The sequence below is a fragment of the Ruditapes philippinarum genome, unplaced genomic scaffold (genome assembly GCF_026571515.1).
Source record: "Ruditapes philippinarum isolate M1 unplaced genomic scaffold, ASM2657151v2 ctg591_1_1_1_1, whole genome shotgun sequence".
NCBI lineage: Eukaryota > Metazoa > Mollusca > Bivalvia > Venerida > Veneridae > Ruditapes > Ruditapes philippinarum.
Genome location: NW_026859721.1, coordinates 496,349 through 520,572, shown reverse-complemented (window position 1 = coordinate 520,572; position 24,224 = coordinate 496,349). Strand labels below are relative to the sequence as shown.

The 24,224-nt window shown below is 33.4% G+C and overlaps 4 protein-coding genes across 4 annotated transcripts; 2 read left to right on the top strand and 2 right to left on the bottom strand.

Moving 5' to 3' along the window:
* Positions 1-4: 4 nt before the first annotated feature.
* LOC132757626 (cytochrome P450 1A1-like) lies at positions 5-1,656 on the bottom strand (the record flags this gene model as incomplete). The annotated part of the gene is made up of 1 exon (XM_060748949.1): positions 5-1,656. A coding segment is annotated over exon 1 (1,314 nt), but the record flags the coding sequence as incomplete, so codon positions are not given.
* Positions 1,657-1,915: 259 nt separating this feature from the next.
* On the top strand, positions 1,916-6,606 carry LOC132757648 (uncharacterized). Its single transcript, XM_060748976.1, has 4 exons — positions 1,916-2,316; positions 2,971-3,131; positions 3,614-3,699; positions 4,711-6,606. The coding sequence occupies exons 1-4, from the start codon at positions 2,119-2,121 to the stop codon at positions 5,631-5,633; spliced, it is 1,368 nt and encodes a 455-aa protein (XP_060604959.1). The 5' UTR covers positions 1,916-2,118; the 3' UTR covers positions 5,634-6,606.
* Positions 6,607-8,189: 1,583 nt separating this feature from the next.
* LOC132757640 (cytochrome P450 1A1-like) lies at positions 8,190-11,665 on the bottom strand. The gene has a single exon (XM_060748968.1). The coding sequence runs from the start codon at positions 11,491-11,493 to the stop codon at positions 9,985-9,987; it is 1,509 nt and encodes a 502-aa protein (XP_060604951.1). The 5' UTR covers positions 11,494-11,665; the 3' UTR covers positions 8,190-9,984.
* Positions 11,666-13,404: 1,739 nt separating this feature from the next.
* On the top strand, positions 13,405-22,196 carry LOC132757647 (uncharacterized). Its single transcript, XM_060748975.1, has 9 exons — positions 13,405-13,607; positions 15,268-15,385; positions 15,855-15,958; positions 17,448-17,589; positions 18,188-18,282; positions 19,191-19,296; positions 19,657-19,741; positions 20,438-20,639; positions 21,869-22,196. The coding sequence occupies exons 1-9, from the start codon at positions 13,467-13,469 to the stop codon at positions 21,995-21,997; spliced, it is 1,122 nt and encodes a 373-aa protein (XP_060604958.1). The 5' UTR covers positions 13,405-13,466; the 3' UTR covers positions 21,998-22,196.
* The last annotated feature ends 2,028 nt before the right edge of the window (positions 22,197-24,224 follow it).

Here is a 24,224-nt window from a genome sequence, read left to right as displayed (position 1 = left end):
TGGATAGAAGGATATGCGAGGCTTTCTTCTTGTCCAACTTACCAGAATCATCAAGAAGTCTTTCGGGTCTAAAGATTTCCGGATCACCCCAATATGACTCTTCGTTTGCTACTGAATGATAGTTAAAAAAGACAACTGTGCCTTTGTCGATGTCATACTCTCGCAGTTTTGTGTCATGCAGTGTAAAATGGGGTAGAGCGAATGGAGTTATTGATGCTTTTCTCATAACTTCAAGGATAGTTGCCATTACGTACGGAAGGCTCGCCTGATCTTTTTCAGAAATATTCCTGTTGCTTCCTAATTCTTGACCAATCTCTCTCTGGGCACGCTCCTGTATGTCTGGATATTTAGTCAGATATAAGATGATGAACAGTAACAAGCGATTTGTTGTTCCGAACCCGGCACCTTGCAATGCCGTGATTTGAAACTGTAAAAGTGTGGCTGATATGTTACTGTTATTATCATCATCAGGTAAATCCTTTGATTGCTCACATAAGGCATCTAAAATATCTCGTGTTTGGCCATTCTGGTATGAAGTTCTATGTTCAGAAATCTTCGATTTTGTGATGCCATAAGTTGCTGTTATCGCTTTTTTGAATTGGTCTACCTCCATTTTTTTCACATGTCGTAACCAAGGAATAACATCAACTACATTTCCAGACTCGACCAATTTTGTAAACGTGTCCGATGATTCAATGATTAAGTTCAAGTGTGGTTTTATTTCATCTTCTTTTCCTCTGCCGTAAAGCATCTGATACAACGTACCTATTACAGCCAACTGAATATCTAAATCTAAAGATACGGGCTCATCACATGCATATCTCAATAGTTTTTCTGTTAATTTTTCAGCTTCTTCCCGAAATAGTTCATTCGGAGGATAATCGCACTTATTGATATATGTTCGTACGGCCGTTGTTGTCCGTTTCCTGACTTGAAGATACGTCGGAGAATAGTTGCAAAAACTTACAGCTTCTAAACCATCAAATGCTTCTTTGATAGCAATTTGTGAAACGAATTCGGGTCTCCCGGAAAAGGCATCGTCTTTCCGTTCCGCTGCGTCTTTAATGGCTCCATATCCATTTACAATTATCGTATCCCAACTACCAAAGCGGATACGGAAAATATCTCCGTACTTTCCCCGCCACTGCAAATACTTTAACTCCGGTTTTTCTCCTAATAAAGGCAGGTGCCCCAGTTTAGGAAACCCAAATGGGCCAGATGGATAGCTTTTTTTACTGAACCATTTTGTCCACCATGACAACACAAGTAATGTTATTAAAGTAAGTAAAATACCACTCAATACAAGTAAAGCATCCATTGGTTTGACTGTCTCACTATCTAAACTTTCAAATTGTCTTATAAATCCGAATCATAGCAAATGACATACAAACATGTTGTCTTTTTAACTATATTCAATTTGATATTCTATTTTGTTTCACATGACGATTTCATTGCACATGATCCAACAATTATCAAAGCGGGAGTTTCATGATCGGTGACTAAATATGAAATAAAATGAAAATGATTGACAAATTTCACATTACTATAAGTTTTTCTGTTCCTTATTTCTCACCATGCGCAGTTAATTATGTTGCATGCATGGTAAATATTGATCTTATTCTACCAACCGCTTATTATATGTCAGTGTACATTATTTTATAAGTTATCAGTTACAATTTGTATAATGGTATAAAGCCATATCTTATGAAATATTTTAATAAACTTTATAAACAGTAAAATTATGTTGTGTCTATATTAGTATGGTTGATTCTATAATAATGTTACATAGATTGTCTCTGTTAATCAAATACTATGGTCAAGTATTCGTTGCAAAGGGGATGCCTCAAAGATACAACTTTCTCCATGTCTTACAACTGTGTCTTGTTATGATATATAGTATTCCAAGAACCATGTTGCTACTAATTAAGGTGCATCCGTCGCCGAGTGGTTAAGGTCGTTGACTTCAAACCACTGAACCGTTCCGCGACGGATATTTTTAACCAATGAAAGTGATCCGTTATCAGTGCGGTGTTGCTTGTTGCTACCCGCCATCTTGTGCTCACAAGCTTTCACTTGGCAACTGCTACATCAAAAGTAAATACCGCGGTTTTATTCAAAATGGTGCGTAGATGTGCTTGGGGAACATGCAATGCAGATTGCAGGTATCCTGATAAGATGATTTGGGTCAGATTCATAACATTTCCTAACCCTAAAACTCAATTTGAGAAGTGTTTGCGTTGGATAAAGGCATGCGCTCGACCGCATGAACAGTTAAATGTCAACAGGATTAACAAAAATAAAGTCGTGTGTTCAACGGTAAGTGAATCTGTACGAAATGCTGATTTAAACATGAAATGATTTACTTAGCCAGGCTTGCTTTTGATTTCTGTTTGATGTGTACCACTTTGTGGATACATGTTGTTGTCAGTTTTTTGACAGCTCAAAGCAACTTATGAACTAGCCTAGCTAGCTAAATGAACTAGTCTATGCTTGAATAATGTTGAGACCAAAACTGGCCATCCTTAAAAATAATTACAAACTGTTCCAAACTTTTTAATATTTTCATAGATCTAATACATTTTCTCTTTGACTCTTGTCAGAAAATTCATTATCAATTCAGTAAAAAAGGCATATGTTGATGCACCATGCATTAAATGGCTAACTTCATGGGTGGTAGACTTTATATGTTACAAAAAAATAGTGACCATGAAAATAATATAATTTGTTAGAGGACTGATCTTTTAACCAAATTAGTAAAATAATATTTGGTTATTTTGTAAAACATGCAATAAATACTAAAAAGCCATTTTATATTATGACATTATCACCCTTTCAGCTGGATAAATGGTTACTCTATACAGATCTTTTGTTTCATTTATAGATCTATGTCATATAGAGCCCTACCTCCATTATTGTTATTTGTATTTATTCTTTGTTAACACAAATAATCACTTATTCTCATAATTACAGCACTTCATGGGAGAAAATGGGCCAACTGACAAATATCCAGATCCCCTGCCAGCTGATGGATCATTGGCATCTCCTACCAGACCACCACCCAAGCGCAGGCGGCTGGACTTGGAAGCACCTATATCATTTGACATTTTGGTTGAACAAGAAAAAAACAAAGAGTAGGGTTAAAATTTCAAATTTTGTATTTATTCATTAATAATAATCCTTTAAACAATGGCACTTTTTATTTAAATCATCTGAATTTGTTTACATAATGATATCTGTAAAATCAAAAGTGAAATAAAATTCAACAAATTTATTACATCAGTAGATTTCAATAGATAAATAAAAACTTGTTGTACTGACTGTACACAACTGTAACTTCAGTAGAATTTTGTCACATTGACATGGAAATTTTGAAAGAGAGTCCATGCATGTTTGTCTAAGCCTACACAGAAGCTTTTTTGCTTAATATTATGCTAATTAACACAGTACTAAATTATAACATGCGTTTTTGTAACAATTAAGGGTATGTTACAATAAACAAAGTGATAATTGTTTCTAATAGGATGAACTTCACTCCATGCCCAAATATAAATATTTATAAATTATGAAACAGTCATGATTACTGATACTAATGCATCTTCTTTACTTATTTCAGAAATGTACAAACAAATCAAAATGATGGAAATCAAAGAGATTATGAACTTAGTGGACAATGTGAAGTTGGCTGCCAAACAGACAAAGGTATTGGTCATGACACATTAATCAAGTGTAACTTGCACATGATTATCATATTTATATGGCCAAGTATAATTTAATTTAAACTTATATAACCCAAACTTCTTAGTAAAGGTTATATTGCAAACAGTTACTTATGCATGGCCATATAACCTGTAATATGTCATACACAAATTAAATATAGTTTGAAACTATACATTTCCATTACTGCAATGTAAGAAAGGATGAGCATACTGTTAAAAAAAACTGGCTAATACATTTAGCATATTTGTCATAAATTCAACATCTGGTTCAACACGCTGAACAAACAAGTCAGACTCATTTGGACAATATACAATGAAATCACAAAATGAACTACCTGTAATCATGAGCTGTCCTTGAACCTGGGAATAGTATGCATGATTTGATTTCAGTACAACCCTGCCATTCTGATCAGTGTGTAAAAAGAAATTATTTAATTGGCAGCAAGCATCAGCAACAGTCAAGTCTCTGGCACTGTAGGGACATTTTATTTCTATAATCCCTACTTTTCCATTATCACTCAGTTTTCCATCTGGGGTTGCACCCAAAAATGGAAACTCATTATTTACAACAAAACCACATTCATGAATGTGTCTTCCTGGAAACTGAGCTAGATATTTAGACTTGGCTTTGCTCTCATTTCTTTTCCAATAAGATATAGATGGGGCATGAATATCTTTACCCGTAGAAAATAAACGTGACATTAATTTTTCATTAGGGGGAGATTTCCTTAACATGATTTCACCAAAGTTTGATGCTGTAAGCCTGTTTTGTCTAGCTTGATGCCATTTTTCAGACATTGCCTGGTTTCTTGTACATTGCTCTAATGTCTGTGGGTCTGTAATTGTATAATGACTTATCAAGTGCTGAAACTTTTCAGGAAGTCTAATTGGTGATGAGTTTGTGACACAGAGGTTACCACAGCCATTTGTTGTTACAGGAATCAGTGACTTCAAATTTCTTGTCTGAAATTAAAATGCAGTTATATTATTTCAGAGAATCAAGATGTTCATTTACATGAGGAAAACCTGCAGCTAAAGATTCAATTATTGGAGAAAGACAAAGAAATTAATAGACTGAAATCAAAATTACAACATTTGGAAAGAGATATGAAAAAGAAACAAACATTTTCTGCAGAAGGAATTAGAAATAGGGAAAAGGATATGAAAACTTTGTTTAAATATTACACTGGAATAACTTATGTCAACTTTTTCTTTTTGTTTTCTTTTTTGTTTCCAAATCCACAAGAAACTGTAAAATATGGTAGAAAAGACACTAAGCTACTATCAAATGAAAATGCACTTCTTCTTGTACTGTGCAGATTGAGACATGATTTTGGACTGAAAGATTTGGCAATGAGATTTAGTTTATCTTTGCAGTCAACAGGCATTGTATTTAACAAACTCTTAGATATTTTATATTTTAAATTTGGCCAGATTTCACTGTGGCCCCCAAGGGATGATATTATATCTAGAATGCCAGCAGAATTTAGAAAAGATTGTCCTACAACCTTAATTATGATAGATGGAACAGAATTCAAAACTCAAGTACCAAATGCATTAGCTCTTCAAAGTCAAATGTACAGTGATTACAAATCATCTACTACTCTTAAAGCTTTAATTGGGTGTGACCCAAGTGGATCTGTAATTTTTATTTCTGAGCTTTTTACTGGTTCAATATCAGATAAAATGATCTGTGAAGAAAGTGGATTTTATGCCATATTGAAAGATTTGTTAAACCATGGTTACATTAATCCAGTTGATGGTATAATGGCTGATAAGGGGTTTACAATACAAAAGGAACTTAATAAACTTGGCCTTGTGTTAAACATTCCCCCATTTTCTTCTTGTTCATCACAGATGTCTTCATTTGATACTTATTTAACTCAAAAAAATTGCCAAACACCGAGTTCATGTTGAAAGAGTAATAGCTAAAGTGAAGACATATAAATTGTTGTCTCATAAAATTCCTACATCATTATTTAAACAAGCTAATAAGATCTGGTCTGTTTGTGCAATACTTACATTACATCAGAGAATATTTGTAAAAGACAAATGACTGAATTGCAATAACATTTGTTTAACAAATGTACTAACATACTACTGCAAAATTAGTAGTTGTGTTATTACTTGATTGATTTTGGATGAATTTGTATTAAAGATATACTATGCTCAAATTTGATATTAGAAAATATTGATAATTAGTTCATAGTAAATATAAAATAAACATGTATTGACTTCACACAAAGTAGATATGTTATGTTTAAAATTCTACATACTATAGGTGGTCACAATATGAATATACATGTATAGTGTCATTACAAAACCTGGCATTTTTTTTAAGAAAAGAACAACTTTACTTGACCTGTTTAAAGGATACGCAGCTTCCTATACATAGTTTATTCAATCTTTTATCCAAATTCTACATATTCAGTAAGAATATCATAGATTTCAATGAATTTCTGTGATTAAAACATTTTACCTAAGAATGAGCAATTCAATAAACCTTGTGTATATTACACAGATGTTAAAATATTGTATCTACAAATATTATTACCTGATATGACAGAAATGAACCAAGCTGAACTTGACCAAGATCTGTTGTAACTAATGGCCTCTTTGATGAGAGAAGGTATTCAAGAGGTGTGCCTTTTGGCCCCTTTTAACTGCTCTATATCATTGCTGGTAACCTTTGGAAGCCTGTAATTTATGTGAAAGATTTCATAAATTAAAACATTTTAACAAATTTTATACATGTAAAATGTACAAGTATCTGACATTATTGTTAAAATTTATATAAGTAAAACGCCTAAATGGTTGGTTTCTGTTATAGTTATGTAAGATAAATAAAGAAGGAAATTTTAAAAACATATTTGTAGTTACTTTTTACTTTGTTTAAAATCTTACTTGTACTGAGTGTCAACTTGGCAAAAAACTGGTTTTCTCTTCCTTGTCTCACAAGCTTGGGGCACCACAACATGGTTAAGTGGGACAGGCTCTAACTTCTCTCCTCTTGGAACATGCCATTGCTGGGGCACACTTGTACAACTCAACTGGTCAGGTACATTACTGATGTTGTGTAGTTTCAGTCCTTGAAGGGTTTTCACTAGACCAATAATGTGGGAACAGTGGCCTGTTAATCTGAAATATACAAGACTGCACATTATTATTGTATCAAACAGTGATTCAACAATGATGATGATAAATCATGAGGATGATGATGATGATCATTTTTGTTATCATAAGATCTTTTTTGATTAAGTTGACAGAAAAATTTCACCATGACTCTTTTATCTGTCTATACAGTAAATCGTTTTAACAAAAGCACGAAAATGTTTCTACAAGACTACATCAGACTCAGTACAATTAGGCCTATTCAAGGATGGTTAAATATATTTCTTTTTCTGCATTGAAGGGAATTAATAAAAATCCGACATAGTTATTTAATAAAAAGGACTACATAATGGTGTATAGTCTATACATTTTTTTTATATTTTTTATTTATCTATTTTATTTTATTTTATTTTATTTTTTTTTGAAAGTGGGAGGGGTGCAATTCATTTTTTATTCTAAAATAGAGAAATACAGAATCCCCAAAGAAAGCCAACTTAAGTTGTTGACAAATCAAATCAAATCAAATCAAAATTTATTTATTGTCGGTATACATATATAACATTTTACAAAACATAAGCTATGTTAATGTATAGCTTTTGACCGACAATTTTACGTACTTGATTACTTACCCAACCTTACAAGAGCAGTATGACTTTGTTATAGTATCTTTAAGAATCTCAATGTGCAGAGTGTGCGGCTTTTCGTTTTTCCTCATAGATCTCCAACACCGAGCAACAACCTTTACCTTGGGTTTATCGTCAATATGAACCCTGATTTGATGGACATAGCCTTGTAGATAGTAATTTAAACCTCTTTTTATAATCCTTTCCATAAGACTTCTGTGATTAGGTAGAAAACTAATAGATATATTATCGGGTACATCTTCTAGCTAGTCGGTTGCTGTTGATGAAACAGGTACGGCCGCCATTTTGGATGCCGGCTTGTGAGGCATAGCAACAATCACTAGGGATTGCGCAATAGGCGGAAATAATCGGAACGGTCCCTTGCCCCTCACCGCTGTGGGTTCGAATCCCGACAGGGACTTTGGATTATTTCATGTGCAGAAGCTATCCAGCTAGCATACTGAACGTCGGTGGTTTAGTCAGGTACCCGTTCGTGACTGAAATGGTGCACGGAAGGGCACCTGAGGTTTTCCTCCACGAATTAAGATGGAAAGCCGCCATATGATCTATACTATGTCGGTGTGACGTAAAACCAAATTTAACAGACAAAACAGCTACTTTTTTAAATGTTTGAATAATGGGCTACATTACAGTTTGTACACAACGCCAATGACAAAGAGTGAAAACACACCATTATTTCTGCTGCTTAATATTTATTTAAATATTATGAGTATAGCACAGATATTGTGTCTTTATGATGTGTAGAGGTTGTAATCACGTTTTGACCAATTCAATTATTCCGGTTGTTAATTTATCTAATTTTTTGTGTAAATTTAATTAATTGATTCGGCGTAAACTTACCTTCTGATTAAATGCTATCCCGTTAAAGTAGTGCATCATAGTAACGTTTTAGTACATATCTTAAACATGATAAACCAGTAATAAAACACTCAAAAGAAATATATGAGAAATGAAACCAGACCCATCACATATGACTTAAGATAAAACAAATAAAGAACTAAATCACTTACATCCATTGTTGCCTTAAGGCACTGAAGATATTGTCATTGGTGTGTGAAATAAAATATCACAGTCCAAAATTATGTCAGCCAATAGTGTTCATAAAAACTATACAAACGTATGTTTAAAGTTGAAACATAAGATAATAACATATTTACAAAATGACTTTTGACTGACAACTTTGACAGTAAAAAGTTTTATAACAGCCATGATATACAACTGATTTTGCGCCATTACATTTTACACTTTGGAAACAATATAGAATAAACTTTTACTTGATCTTGTCTCATATAAATGAATATAGTTTTTTACCTATATATTCAGCTGCATCACCGAAGTTTTTATTAAACTAACGACATTACAGTTCCACTCTTTTTTAAACAGGCAACTTATTCAAAACTTTAGAATGTTCATTCTCAAAATGTGACATAAGACCAGGATTATGTACGAACAAAGTAAATAGATTCAGAAATTAGTAGTGTCATGAAACTTATAACGATATGGTCATTAAAGCATGTTTCAGATCTCTTGATTGAGGTTGGCCCTATAGTAATATCTACAGTAGATGACGATATATGGCGTACTGTTAAAAGAGCGAGATGCTGCTTATTAATGATGAAACATATTACCAAAAAAAAAAAAGAATGATTTGACAAACATTAAAAATTGAAATCTTTATGAACAAACATAGATGTAGACTTGGTGATAAATAGAACTTTAAAATAACATGATGTAATGTAATATAATGAAAGATATATGTCATCAGAATCAAGCATTCAAGATGTTGAATCATTAATTAACCCTTCTTGAACAGGTTCATAGATGTAATATTGATGAGATATTGTAAATGAAAATATTGATAATATATTCTTCGTGAAAATATAGTCAATCCCTTTACTGATTCTAACTGACCAACTGAAGGCTCTCAAAAAATGTTTTGTGAAGAAAATGCAGTAATGATATACTAAGTTAATTATAAGCGGCAAATATGCTCAGTTATAATTATAGTGAATATAAACGTTCAAAGGCGAAAGCGGTCTCAGTCTGATTAAATATGTTATTGTTTAGATAAAACCTTTCATATATGAAAATTAAGTACATAAACAATAAGAAAATCCCCTTGATACCCCTACTCTACCGGTCCGCTCTTTGTATTTGACAATTTATTGTTAGAAACGAACGTCACAGACGCGTTATAAAAAGCTCTCGGTACGATAAAGAAGGCTTTACAGTGATGTGATGCACTTTTCCAAGATAAAATTACTTAATTACTTAGTTTGAAACAACACAGAACTGTTTTTTCCAAAAGTAAATGAAAGACGAAGGCCGCTTAAAGTAGTATTATGAAATAATCATCATACTCCATTGACAAGGTCCAATTTTTTTAGGATCAGTCAAACTTAATATCGATGATATATTTATCTGTTCCCTTTCTGTCCAAATTTGTTAATACACCATCTTATTGTCTTCATTAGTTTAAAGATTTATTAACATCACAGGAATAGAAGTTTCGTCTAGAATCTTCTTTTCACAATGACTTTGAATGGTTTTGGCGACAGAATAAGACCTCTAATGGGTTCAAGATCAAGGTCACATCCGTCAGGTTTCTGAAATGAACAGCGCTGTAGCAAAGTTGAAATTACAATGAAAATGTTCATTTTTGCTAACGCCTCACCGAGACATTGACGCCGTCCCGTGCCAAATGTGGATAGAAGGATATACGAGGCTTTTTCCCTGTCCAGTTTACCTGAATCATCAAGAAGTCTTTCAGGTCTAAAGATTTCCGGATCACCCCAATATGACTCTTCGTTTGCTACTGAATGATAGTTAAAAAAGACAACTGTGCCTTTGTCGATGTCATACTCTCGCAGTTTTGTGTCATGCAGTGTAAAATGAGGTAGAGCGAATGGAGTTATTGATGCTTTTCTCATAACTTCAAGGATAGTTGCCATTACGTACGGAAGGCTCGCCTGATCTTTTTCAGAAATATTCCTGTTACTTCCTAATTCTTGATCAATCTCTCTCTGTGCACGCTCCTGTACGTCTGGATATTTAGTCAGATATAAGATGATGAACAGTAACAGGCGACTTGTTGTTTCAAACCCGGCACCTTGCAATGTCGAAATTTGAAATTGTAAAAGTGTGGCTGATGTTTTACCGTTGCTGTCATGATCGGGTAAATCCTCTGATAGCTCACATAAGACATCTAAAATATCCCTTGTTTGGCCATTCTGGTATGAAGTTCTATGTTCAGAAATCTTCGATTTTGTGATGCCATAAGTTGCTGTTATCGCTTTTTTGAATTGATCCACCTCCATTTGTTTCACATGCCTTAACCAAGGAATAACATCAACTAAATTTCCAGACTCGACAAATTTTGTAAACGTGTCCGATGATTCAATGATTAAGTTCAAGTGTGGTTTTATTTCATCTTCTTTTCCTCTGCCGTAAAGCATCTGATACAACGTACCTATAACAGCCAACTGAATATCTAAATCTAAAGATACGGGCTCATCACATGGATATCTCAATAGTTTTTCTGTTAATTTTTCAGCTTCTTCCCGAAACAGTTCATTTGGAGGATAATCGCACTTATTGATATATGTTCGTATGGCCGTTGTTGTCCGTTTTCTGACTTGAAGATACGTCGGTGAAAAGTTACAAAAACTAATAGCTTCTAAACCATCGAATTGCTCTTTGATAGCAATTTGTGAAACGAATTCGGGTCTCCCGGAAAAGGCATCGTCCTTTCGTTCCGCGGCATCTTTAATAGCTTCATGTCCATTAACAATTATTGTTTCCCAACTACCAAAGCGTATACGAAAAATATCTCCGTACTTTCTCCGCCACTGCAAATACTTTAACTCCGGTTTTTCTCCTAATAAAGGCAGGTGTCCTAGTATAGGGAAGCCCCATGGTCCAGGTGGATACCGTTTTTTACTGAACCATTTTGTCCACCATGACAACACAAGTAATGTTATCAAAGTCAGTACAATACCACTTAATGTAAGAGATGCATCCATTAGTATAACTGTCTCACTATCTAAACTTTCAAATTTTCTTATAAAACCGAATCATAGCAAATGACATACAAAAATGTCTTTTTAACAATATTTATGTTCAATTTGTTTCACATTACAATTTCATTGCACATGATCCAACAAAAGGTAAAGCGGAAGTTTCATGGTCGGTGACTTCATATGAAATAAAATGATTGTGACAAATATCACATTCCTATAAGTTTTTCTGTCCATTATTCGTGAAAATGCGCAGTTAAACATGTTGCATGCACGGTAAATTTATCTCATTCAACATATCGCTTATTATGTCAGTGTACATTACTTTATCAGTTACAATTTGTATAATGCGTGTATATTTAAAGCGTATGTTATGAAATATTTCAATAAACTTTATAAACAGTTAAATTATTTTGCGCCTATATTAGTATGGTTGATTCTCGAAATAATTGTAACATAGATTGTCTCTGTTATCTTACACACAAAGATGTTTCCCGTAAACAGAATAAAATGCTCTATATTTCTATTTTACGTAGAGATTTAACCGATCATCAATCTCTTCCTGCATGCGCATTTTTTTTTCTAAAGGAAATATACAATAAATTAATTTAATAAGAAAACAAATTCAATATACAAAAAAAAAATAAGAAAAATACAAAATGTGTGTGCAACAGATACAAAAAGGAGTCAGTTAACTTCCGCCATACAAGTGCACGAATTTAACTCTAAAAACTTTTATGTGACCTAAGGGTTACAGTTACAGTTTAACTAGGTAAAGATATTTATATAACCTGAAGGACAAAAATAAAAACTGAGATCAGTATAATAGTGTTGTATCATAGTTTGGGGACCTTTCTGTTGAAAATGTGTCAGAGTTAAATCGTATACATTTACATGCACAGTGCGTTAACTTGAGTGCAGGTAAAAGTTACCCGCACGGTAGGGCAAGCCCATTGATTGGTTCATTTTGTCTGGGGTTTACATATTGTGACGACAGAGAAAAGGATAGCGATGGAAAGATGCTCGTTCATTGGTAACTTTTTTCTGTGGTTTCATATTGTGACATTAGGGAACGTGTTTTTATTTTTGACTATGATACAAAAGAGAAAGAACATCAAAACACTCGGCAATCTGATTTATACTCGGGGGCTACGCCTCCTCGTACAAATCAGATCTCCTCGTGTTTCGATGCTCTTTCTTTTACTTATGGTTTAAAGTTGATTGGTCTACAACGGGCACATTTTTCATAAGTATTCCATAGAATTCTATTAACAAAAGAAATGTTATCCAAATTATTCTTATGAAATATTTTTGACAAATAAATTTTTGAGATAGTTCTAAACAGATTAAGTATGAACATATACTTGTATATGATGAATCTAGAAAAGTTGCTTTTTGCTAATTATAGACATGTCATATCGGATCGTGTATCTTCTACTTGCCGACGACGTCCACTTATGTAATTCGTTCGTGGTTTGTTATCATCTATGATATCAAATAATATCAAACAATTTTTTTTATGGTATTGAAGACCTTCAATTAAAGATTATCCTTAAGTTGGCAGCCTGTAGAGGGCAGCCTAAAAGCCTAAAGTTGCTAAAGACCAATTCGATAAGATAAACAAATGACAATCATTGAAATGCATGACCTAGTCAGTGCAATATTATCTATCTTGGTAATTGTATACCACCCATTTTTACAACTGCGTAATGTAATAGGGCGTGTACATCTATGGCTTAAGCGAAGTGCATTTCACTCCAAATTGTACGTCTATCCGAACACCTCTTATTCTAAACCATATTTACTTGCAAAATGAGGTAAATGCTGATGGGTTTTAATCTTACAATTTATACCAACCATTGTATTTGTACTTGTATTTAATCTTAACTTGTCACAAAAGGGTGTCAGATAGGTCGATAGTAAGTATACAGATTGATAAAGATTATTTCGATAACAATTATTGTTCATAGGAAAACACCATGGCCGATATTAAAAGTTACTCGGGATTTACTGGGGAACGTTTCCCTGAAAAGTTTGATATTCGGGCTATGCCAAAGCAACCAAAGGTACTAAAACCCGGTCAGCTTCCAGAGGATGAAATCAGGAATTATTTTACAAAGGTAAATTGTTCACTTAAGTAATATTCTATTAAAAAGTGCACATTCACCACAAAATGTTAGTCGCATCTCTAGCTATTTAAAGAGGTCACTATAAATCGTCTTGAATACAAGACTTTCGTATGGATAAATATTAATAATATTAAATATGTCCGAAAAAGAGGTCTAGAATGCAAATCAATGAAGTGGGCACAAAGATCGACATTAAACATTCAGTTCGACATTCGATTTATGAATGTCATGACCGGATGTGAAGCTGGTTAGAAGACATTCAGCACAACATTCAGCTCGACATTCGTTTTTGTCTCATTTGGCAATGTCGAGCTGGAGTGTGAAGCTAGCACAACATTCAGCAGTGGAGAATGAGAACTATTATATAAATTTTAAGATATATTATATTAACTCTAAGATAATGCTTTTACAAAATAATTGAATACTATGCTCATACTTGAATAAAATATTTCAATCACTGAAATTTATGAAAGTTTTACTGAATATGTCTAATTTGAACAAAACAATGAATAAACTACTCCTATATATGTTTAGGAAGCTTTATTCCCTATTAACGGTTAAGTAAAGTTGTTTATTTTTTCTTACAAAAAAAAACTGCTAGTCTTTTAATAACATAATATAGTCATATTGTGATCACCTACAGTGTTTGTGTAGAATTTTATACATAACATGTTACTTTGTGTGAAGTCAAAACATTGTAATGAGACTGTGTACGTGTAGCCATTATCAATATTTTCTAACTTTGGACATAGTGTATCTGGGTTTATCTGTACTACATATTAATCTGTCAAGTTAGAAAATGTTTGGGTGAGTAACAAAAAGTAGGGTGAAGTGATTTAAGTCTGGTATCTCTGAAATAATTTTCAAAAAAAGTGAAATTCATCACCAATAACACGACGGGGACAACGGGGACATAAAAAACTACGTGTACGATCAATATCAAAATGACTACATTTTTTCAATAGAAAACAAATGAATCATGGTTCTAAATTAACATAGATATTGGAAATATATCTTAATAGTTTTACAAACAATGAGTATTTTACTATGAAGGATAAACTTAAAACTTAAGGGATTATCAACGTTATAATATCGATCTTGTGAAAACTGATCTTAACGCATTCTCTTGTACTTGAGGACCTTACGCCACTTTTCATGGAATGACAGTAACGTGTCACACGCTGTGGATCACTTGCTTTATGTAGACTTATGTATAAGGAAACACATCTAATATTTAGGTTGAGAACGAGAATGCCAAGAGCTTAGATATTTGGCATGCAGCACTGTCTAAAGGACCTCTACAAACGTTTTATGAATATGAAATTACTCCTTCCCTCGGGATCACTTAATTAGTTTCATATGGATAATTTAGATATAAGAAATTGGACGAGTTTCATGAATGGGTCTCTTCCTTAATTGAAAAGGTCAATTTTGATTACGCAAACAAATTTCATTCGGGACTATAATTATTGCCCCGCCTTTGCGGTGATCTTGTCTTAAATAGGTATGGAAAGTATATGTGCGCACGGATTGATATAATTCCGCGTAATATAAATCCGTGATGTGCGCAAGCAGACGCTTGAACCTTTGTGGTCCACCAAAGATTTTTGTAAACTGTATCAAACTTTGGAATGAATAATATTAATTACAGGGATATTTGGTGGTAAAAGATTACTTCACTGCCTCAGACCTAGAGCCGGTGAAAGAAGCCATAAACCAGTATGTGGACATACTCGCAAACAAACTTTATAAGGCTGGCAAAGTTAAAGGTAACTAAGTTATAACAATATTTCAAAATTTAGATGTCAGGTCATACTTACATTTGATTAGAATATCAAATATCAAGTTTCAAAACTTGTATTAACATACTTATAAAGCTATTTCAAAGTAAATCTCTATTATCTGCTTTTTTTAATTAAGTTTAGTTTTAAGTGACTTAATTATGCACTTTTTTATACCGGATGGCTTATTCAGACTTGTAGCTGCAGGAGGAAGCCTTCAGATTATGAAAGTAAATTACCATTGCTGCGACGAGCTACAAGTAGATTTACATTGTAGCAGTTTTTATTTTTTATCTTACACAATTAAATACCGCTTTCCTGGATGTATTAGACACAGATCGTCTATGATAAGATGGTCAAAGCGAATGGCTTCTCCGTGCGACAACGTTTGGTCCTATTATTATTTAATACATACACGAACACAAAAAAAAACTTTAAAACCTGTTACATATTTCAGATTTATACAAAGATCATGGTTACCGAGATAGACTATGTAAGCTAGAGGAAGACTTCCCGGGTGCAAACATTCTATGCTTTAAACAGATGGGCAAGGTCCCAAAGGTAAGGATTTTTAATATATGATTGAACAGAGCACAAGAAAGTCGTGCAATATGTGGTGGCGGCGCATGGGGGTATGGAAAATCGGTTAGGATATCGCCTGACGCGAACTTACTTCCGCGTTTTACAGCAGTCATTGGATTATATTTCTCTGCTGAAATATATTATGTACGGTGTCCTTATCGTGTCATTTATAATGTCGCCCGTAGCTACACGAGAATGCGAAATATCATCGCAGCAATAAGATAGAAACTTAGAAAGGCTCGAGTATATAAGCCTTGGAAGGCCACTTTTGAGTTTCGACTAGGGGTGTTATGAGTTTTGACTATCATTGTACAAATTACATATCGGATGGCAGCATCACTGTCAAGGTAACTTTAAATAGACAAATCACATGAAAGTGGGATAAAAAGATAGAATATATAACTGAAAGGAGTTATAGTCGGTAAACGCTTTCTCCCCCTAAAAGAATAAATTTATTTTTAATATATGATGGATTGCAAAATTCTAAGGATTTTTTCCAAGGTTATCTATAGAACCCATAAAGAAGTTTTGTCCTTTTGATGCGAAAACATTAGACTCAGACCTACGGCTTTTATGGTCAATTTCTACGCATCAGCACTCCAACCGGTTTTAAACAGCCTTTAAACTCCGCTGATACTAATATTATCTGTTAATTAAACGTAGTTTCAAATTTCCTCTTCACTGTCTTCAATCACGTTATTATGCCATGTCGTCAGGAAAATGCAACAAGATAGATCTGGATTTCTCTCTGGACGTACTCTACTATGAGTGTTGTCTTGTCTGTCATAGACGTTGATTATACCTAGATACTTGGAGTTAAGCTTCTATATTGCAATCTGCGATTCCGCTGCTAACGTTCTGACAGAGCTAATAGAAAGTGCGATATTATTCAAACGTTACTTTGCAATGTAGAGAGTCGCTTTAAATTTGCATTGTCAAGCGTTTATGGCATTGTCGCAATGTCATTTCGCAAGGTCGCATTGTCAGTGTTGATTGCCGCGGTCACACTTTATTATCATTATAAATGACACGATAAGGACACCGTAGTTATGGACTAGCTATGTTTTCTGTTGCTACAGTTCATTTAAAGTAGCAACCTACAATTTAGAGCTTGATTTGATTGTACGCAACGACATGATAATTTGGTTATTTATAGGTGGCATCGGCTTGGGTTTTTTTAAAATATGCGCTCAAAACATAAATGCATTTTCGTGGACAGATAAATCGTATAAATTGATTTAATTTAAAAAATTAGACATAACGTACTACAAAACTGATTTTTAGTTTAGCACTTTTTGAACTTTTAGGCTTGTGTACGTCTGTATAAGTGTGTACATAGTCTACTTAAACATTTCCAACTGACACCAATCCAAAAAGTGCAAATATATCATTATTAAACTTAAAAGTATATGTCTATACAGCTAAAATATTGTAAAAATGTATCCTTTCTTCTCTTTCATACACGCAGGCACTTAAGGATTTATGGTCTAACGAGCGACTATTAAACCTTGTTGAACAGTTGATTGGTCCTGATATCGCGGGAAATCCCGTCTGGAACCTCAGAACAAAAACGCCGAAAAATGAGGCAACAACGGTTCCATGGCATCAAGGTAATAAAGCCGTATTTGGGTTATATAACGAGTGTTATAAGGTCTAATTTTTAGTGACATTTATATGAACATGCCAAATGAAGTTATACTATAATGCTAGAAAATGCAGTGTCGAGTTCTCCTACGTGCAAATATTGGCGTATTTTTTCAAAGTTCTGTTGAAATAATCTTACTTAAAAGTCAGCCGGAGTTACATTTGCATAAAATAGGCGTTATATATTGTCCAAATAAAGGCATTTTTCCAAATGACACAACTGTTAAATACCCCGCATTTAATCTCGTTAGTGTTCCCAAAGATCCCCACTTGCACAATTGTTAGGTGCATGTCTTTTTCTTTAAAGAATAATTTTTTTTATATACCTGTTATTGCTTATGTAATTATTCATATATTTTAGATTGCTTCTAAGTATACGGACAATAGCTCCTTTCATAGTATTTGTTCTAAGGGCATAATTTCATTTATTTTAGATTTCTCCTATACCGACAGGCTCTTCTAACATTATTTGTTCTAAGAATATAATTTTATATATTTTAGGTTATACGGACACTAGCTCCTCTAATATTATTTGTTCTAAGGATATAATTTTGTATATTTTAGATTGCTCCTATACGGACAATAGCTCCTATAATATGCTAGTTCCTACCGCGTGGATTCCTTTCCTCGATACTGACGAGAACAATGGGTGTTTACAGGCAAGTTGTTCTTGTATTTTACTCCCCAGTTACGTTAGTTTCCTCTACATATTCCAAGTTGAATTTTATGGTGATATTTGTTTGTCATTGTTGTCTACGTCGCTTGTGTTGTCGCAATAGTATTAGAATTGGCATGTTATTAATTGCTTATCAGTTGCATGTATGATATTCTATCGTAATCCCTTTTTACTGTAGGTCGTTTTCCAAACCCCAAATTCTGGAAAATAGTTGGGCCGTGGGGTCTTCGTCTTTTTGATAATCAAACAGCTGGTTAAAGAAAAAACTGCCCCGCGAGCACAAATGGTAAAATCCTCGCTGAATGACAATTTTCACTATACCCACATCCACACTGCAAGCTGATATATCCCCATTACAAATCCAAAACCAAACCTCTAAATTGACCCGCAATTGCGAGGACAGCTGGATTGCTAACTTTCCCTTCCCTGCTGTCTCTCAAACTGTATGGGAGCCAGAGTGCCAATAGGCACTTGTACAGATTGGCACCATAACTTCAAGTTGCTGTCAGTCAATACTTTTGGTGATATAAATACATATGCTTCAATTTGTTGATACAAAATAACAGACTCACCAAAAACTATGTTTTCGCTCTTTGTTGTTTTCTTATAAGACAACAAAGTAAAATAACTTTTATGGTTTTAACTTTTAATGGTATAAAGAAAAGACATTGAAGCTCTGGTTAGATTTTATTGCAAATATAAAGGAACAGTCTTTTTGATATTTGTGTCTAAAAGTCTGTTGCAAAGTTAGAGAATATTCTTACCTCAAGAAATCAATGCCTAAACATTAATTACTTGTAATGTAATTTCATAATACAAGTAGCTCTAAGTACTTACCTATTGGTTTTTCGACTATAAATCTCTTATGCCCCTCATTTCGTATTACTTCAGATGATTGAGAATGGTCACGAGAAAGGATTGGTTGCTAGGCATCAGTGTTGCTGGGGAGGCACCTGGTATACAATGCTTGATGACGAAGAAATGAAAAACACATTAGGTAACAAGCAGACGTATGATACTGCGTTTGTTTTTTTTTCTTAATGCTAAAAATAGCGAACTATATAGATTTAACCGAGTAATTTTTCTTGCTGAAAATATTATTTTCAATAAATCATAGTAATTTTCAACTTGAATTGTGTTGTGTGCAGAAAACAAATATGCTATGTTTTTTCCCGACCAAGCCGATGTACTTGATTATAAATAAGAAGATTCGAAGCAATTATGCTTGTTGACAGCGACATGTACAATTTTAAACAAATTCGAATAAATGGTTTAGTAAGGCAAACTTACGTATTCAGGTTGGAATTGATAAATAAGATGAGCAAACTCTTAACCTATTTTATTTACATACTTTTAGGAATCGACATAGAAAAACAGTTGAAAACGTTACCAATAAAATACGGCAGTATGGTTTTATTTAACAACGTGATACCACATCGCAGGTAGGCAAACAATTTAAGTTGAAGTTTCATGCCTCCAGAAGTGCCAAAATATTTCAGTTAAATCAAACTTGAAAAAATTGTAGTCAGATTTAAAGTAGAAAATGAAACAACGGAAACTGCTTTATTATTATTAATATTATTATAATTCTGGTTAAAACTAAATGGTATGTCGTCTTGCTGGTAGGAGTTAACTTACTTTAATTGATCTAACGTTAGGGTTCTATTCTATCATGTTCAAATACAACGTAAGAAAGGACCTAACCATGCTGAAACAGAACCGAACATCACATTATCAAGGGGAAGAACTCAGCCTTCTAAAAAAAAACTCTCTTCAGCATTGATTTACCTCCCATTTATTGTTAAATGTCTGAGATAAACTTTAATTAAAGGCCCATTATGCCTCAAATGCTGTCGTTTTTATTTCACAAAACTTTTGAAATTTCCCAAAAATACTCATTTATCTTTTTTATAAACTATCTTTGCTTCTTTTGTTTTATTGGCAACTTTCTTCAGCTGTTAAACATCTAACATAATATAAATCCACTATTAAAACATTATTCAACGCATGTTTGGCCTTTCTAAAGAATTTAATAAATATGGATTTCTGAGACATAGTGTGTCATAGTGTGTTATCAATTAAAAAATATATAAAAAATTAAATAAATGTTTCAAAAAAAGAGACTCACTATTCCACAGCCTTGATAATCTGTCCGATCACGTGCGCTGGAGTGTTGACTTGAGATGGCAGCGGTCTTCAGACCCGGCTGGTTTCTACGGGCTTAAAGACGCTGTTGTTATGAGATCATCTACGGACCCGGACTTAAAAATAGACTGGGACAGTTTCGATTCTATAAATAGACACGAGGCACAGGACAACATGCTAAAGGAGGAAGAAATGGTCAAGTCACATACATTTTTTGAATAAAAAAATAGACAATTATGTTATTAGGACCATTATAAATTCGGATTAAGAGTTAAAATGCGAACTATAGAGAATAATAGGTTGGTGCCGCGGATGGAGAAAGTTTATCTGGCGAGGCGGAGGAATTTATTCGGTGAGCCGAAGGCGAACCCAATAAATTCCGGAGCAGAGCCAGATAAACTTTCTCCATCCACGGCACCAATCTATTATTCTATTTATCCTGTCACCGTTTTTTTAAAGAATTTTATTAGGCAAACTAGCTTTAATCACACTATCGGAAATGTTTCTATATAAACAAAGAAGGCCCGAAACGTGCATTATTCTACAACAATGCACTCGCCGTTCTTATTATCTCCCTGTGTATTTTCACATTGAGGGCGCCATTTTGTTTGAAAAATGTGATAAAAAAACAACAATTTTTTGTCGAATTTTGTTGTGAAAACTATCTAGAATGAAAGAAAATGGTCTTACTAAGAAAATGAATTCGAACACCAATATCTTTTATTCAGTCGTTAACGCTGTACAGAAGTTTAAAGTATTGTTTACGTGACGTCACAATGTAGCGCCAAACAGCACGTGCAAAACAATCAAATCAATTACGCTATTTTAATGTCGCAAACGAGTTAAGTTTTACGTTTATTTCACTTTTAATAATTTTTATTTCGCTTGAAAAATTATAGAGTGAAATAAAATAAACAAACAAAGTTTTATCAAAGTTTCCAAATTCGTTATTCTACACACAGAAGATTCAACGACAGTTTTTATATTTTTTCTTGAAAAGTAGTCCGGCAAACATGCATACCACGTGATCAAGTGCCGTAGATCAGTAAAAATATACGGCACCTTGTTATCGGGCCGAAATTGATACAAGTGACAGGATAAAATCATATTTTTGCGTCATATTCAATGTTCTATGAGAAAGGCATGAAATGATAGGAAAATACATATTAATCGTTGAAAGGAATGACGTAATTTTTCTTTGTGGATATAACCTTAGATAAAAATACAGTTGACTCTCGGTATCTCGAGTCTTCAGGGACCGAGCTTGATTGTACTGGAGATAAAACTAAATTCGAAAAAAAAAAACAAAAAGAACATTTATTTAAACTTTTACTAGTAGCAATTTTATACTTATAATTTATGTCGTTTAATTACACGTAAGAATAACTGTTTAGATTTTGTATTCCTTCTTCTTTAAATTATAGGCTAAATCAGTTCCGCAAACTGACCCGGATTTCGATACCAGAGTTTTAGGCCCTTGGATGAAGAAATGGGAAATTGTGCATATGAACAGACACACGGAGGAGTTCGCACGGTCCGAGAAGGATCTCTAGAGAGAGAATAAAACAATAATTATTTCCTATGGTTTATATTTCAAGAAGAATATGTGTGTGCAAGATGTATTTTCATGTGTGTTTAACTTGTAATGGTTAAATTAATATGACAGCTATATGTGTTGGAAAGCTGTGAGATGGAAAGAGCTGTAGCCAAATTTTAATATGTGCTTATTTTGCTAAAAACGAATAAAAAAAATCAAGTTATCAGATTCTGTATAAATATATGTCGGCTTGTCCGCTCACGTGTCCGTGTCAATTATTCCTATTCATTGTTTTGCTTTGTAAACGAACCCCATACATGTACATGTACATATCGACCATAGCTTGGTAGCACATGTACTCGTAAATAATTTGTAACAATGTGGTTCGTTTTAATGTCGTCAAGGTCGTTGCTATGCATACAGTCCTTGAAATAATGAGCAAAAATTACAGCTGTCTAAAACAAAGTCAACAATACATGTAATTTCTAAAATCATTAGTGGCTTAAATAAACAAGAGGGCCACGATAGCCCATATATCGCTCACCTGATTATTAACGTTCTTAGTAAATATTGCAATGAATGAAGAGCAGATGAAATATTAAAATCTAAAATAATATCCTAACATTCATATCTGCACATGAAACAGTGCAAATAAAAAGGTTTTTTCCATATTTAATTTTGGCTGTCAGCTAACTTTTGACCCCAGATGGCCCGTATTTGAAACTCTGTATAATGGGCTAGCCCTGCTTTGAATTTGGAACTTACCATTGTAAAGGCGAGGTATTTCAAAGCTAATATTTTACAACCATCATTATAGTCTGCTTCAATAACATAGGTGTTCCGATTTCCGGTCTATTATCATAGCAACGGTCTATTTTTCATAGCAACGGACAGCGTCGTAAAAAGGTCTTTATTTTGTTGACACAGGCATAAGTAAGTATCAAAGGGCTTTGAGTGATTACTTAATTCTCAAGAGGGTAACAAAAGAGCAAGCAAAAGTCATATTTTTTAAAAAGAATGTTTATTTTGAACATGCAATTACAAAAAAAAATACAATGGAATGATTCAGTAATTAACAGAAAGTTGAACTTTTTGGGAGAACATCAAGGGTTATACAAGATAAGGAGGACAGAATTCTAACAGGAACATTATTATATAGAGTTGTTCAAAGTACATGTATATTGAGAATAAACTTTCCTTTTAAAAATATACTTCGTACTTAAAGCTTTATCTCTTTAATATACACTCCAACCTCTAAAAGGTGACCCTCTGTTAAACAATAACCTCAGTACAATAAAGCTTATAAGAGAATAATTTTCACTTCTCGCGGCAACAACCAAAATCTTTGTCTCCAAAATGGAGTTGCTCTGTAGCAGTTTAACTGTATTTTTTCAAAATTTGATGTTTAAAGAACAATAACACTGGATATTCATCAATAGGTAATACATATAGCAAACATTCATTTAAAACATTACACAAATGTGCACTATATCAAAACCTAAATTGTCCCCGTAACAAGTCAATACAATTAATATCTCATAGCACATATTCTAAAATATCTTAAGTTATTGCCAAATCTTAGAATTCTAAAAACAGAAATGAGGACGGTCCACTTATAAGTCATTGAAAAGACAGCTCTGACAAAAAATTAATACAGTATCAGTTATTGCACAAATGGAGCAGTTAATCTTAAGAAAAAAATAATAAACTCTGGGGAATGATTTTTGGCATAGGCATTTGCAACTTTAAATATGAAATGATGAAAAGTATTTCAATGAAGTTTACTAAATGGCATTAAAAGCATTGCAAATAAATTAATAACATATTTTCAAATACAATCATTAAGGAAATGAAAACTGGGTACAGTTTCTGGATAAAGTTTCAGAAAACAGTGTTAACTCTTAACCTAGTGCAATTGCATAATGGACTTGCCCAGCTTGAGAGTTTGGAACAGTCCATTCAAAGTGTAAGGGATTTCAGAGTCAGAAAACAAAAACTGGGCTACCAGAAGTATCGAACCCAACCAGACTGCATGGATGTCTAGGCTGGTCCAGCTCCATACCGTTGGCAAAGGCAAATCGCATGCGGTTCAAGTAGATAAAGATTTAATAAATTAATTTGCTTAAGATTGAGAAATGATCAAAAAAAGAAGAGATAATATAAAGTTTTAAAGCTAATAGCTAGAATATATAGTTATATATATATAATTATGAATACAACAAAATGACTAAAATTTGTTAGCT